The sequence below is a fragment of the Lolium perenne genome, chromosome 5 (assembly GCF_019359855.2).
Source record: "Lolium perenne isolate Kyuss_39 chromosome 5, Kyuss_2.0, whole genome shotgun sequence".
NCBI classification, from domain to species: Eukaryota; Viridiplantae; Streptophyta; class Magnoliopsida; order Poales; family Poaceae; genus Lolium; species Lolium perenne.
In genome coordinates, this window is record NC_067248.2 from 130,431,032 (window position 1) to 130,432,470 (window position 1,439).

Below are 1,439 nucleotides of genomic sequence, written 5' to 3' on the forward strand. Positions count from 1 at the left end.
TTTCTTTAATTTAGGTTTCTCAAAATAGATCCAAATGATTTTTGAGAAGGTTAGGGTTTAGGGTTTTTCTTATTTGATTTCTTTCTCTTTTAATTTCATTTGGTTTGTGATCTTCACTTGATCACTTTAGGGTTTTAGGGTTTATCACATAAGCATAATAACACTCATCATGGCAAAAACACAAGTAATAGGTCGGAGCACTAAGCATAGCACCCTATATAAGAAAATTTTTGTTGGTTCTCATTTTTGGAAAAAGGAAATTTATTTTCTCTTTGTTTTGAAATTTGGGGTGTTACAACAACACAACATGGATAATTTGTTCACAAATAACATAGAGCACAACTATGTCTTGGACACATCGCGAATATAATTACAGACTGCACAAACACATTAGTACTTGCCCCCTTGAGGCTTATCACTCCAAGGCTTGCTTCTTACGCTTGGTCATGGATGAAGATTCATCCTAATTTTTGCATCTGGGGCGCAGATGTGGTCTGATCTCTGGAGGTGAGCTTATCCCTCGTTCACTGTGTAGATCTTGTTGTATATCTCATAGCTGAGATAGCCGTCAATAGCTGCGTACTCGAGGTTCATCCAGGATAGTGGCCTGCATTCCCAGAAATCACGCCCTTCCTTCATTCGCCGGTTGTACTTGAACTCCTTCTTCATGTTGGCAAACATAGGATCAATGAGCTTTGCTGCAAGATCAGCCATTCCAGCCTGCGGTTGACCTTTAATCTTGAAAATGTCCTGGATGTCGATGTGTCTCTCTTCTGGAACATGAAGACCGGCCGCACGAAGAACTTTTGTGTCATTTCTTTTATCAACACTTGTAAAAGTGTATTGCTTGTGCTTGAGAAAAGTCAGTAGGCGCGGACATTGATCCTTGCACCTTTGTCAAGAGCAGCACAAATAAATTCAATAAGTACCATAATGAACACCGCAGCGCAACCATGGAAAATGTAGGGACGCTTTAAATATTCACGGAGACATATAATGATGAAACCCTACCTAATGTAGTGGAATACAAGAACGTGCTCCCTCATGGCGATTTGCATTACCGCCAACTTGTGTCCGCTAGAGTCATACTCGAGATCCAGACCAACGAACTTGAACCTGTCCTCGTCCTCGTCGAGCCAACCCTCGTACATACGAAGAATTCTATCAACAGTTGCTGACATAGGCATCCCAAATGGGCCTGCCGAAGATAGTACCCGGGGTTTACTGAAGGCCCACTACCCGAAGAATAAGAAGATTCGGGAGCCCAAGATATATCAAGGAAAGTTAAGAGTTGTAATAGGAAGTGTTATTTGTAATCTGGCGGGATGAGTTAGAAACCGTCCCGGACTCTGTAACTTGTATAGCACGAATCCCTCGGCTCCACCTCCTATATAAAGGGGGAGTCGAGGGACGAAAAGGGAATCGAATCATTGTCTACA

At 42.0% G+C, this 1,439-nt stretch overlaps 1 protein-coding gene across 1 annotated transcript; it reads right to left on the minus strand.

Annotated features, from left to right (window-relative positions):
- Window positions 1-513: 513 nt before the first annotated feature.
- LOC127304309 (uncharacterized) lies at window positions 514-1,187 on the minus strand. The gene is made up of 2 exons (XM_051335000.1): window positions 1,012-1,187; window positions 514-892 (listed from the first exon to the last, which is right to left on the minus strand). Exons 1-2 carry the CDS (start codon window positions 1,185-1,187, stop codon window positions 514-516), a joined length of 555 nt encoding a protein of 184 aa, XP_051190960.1.
- Window positions 1,188-1,439: the final 252 nt, after the last annotated feature.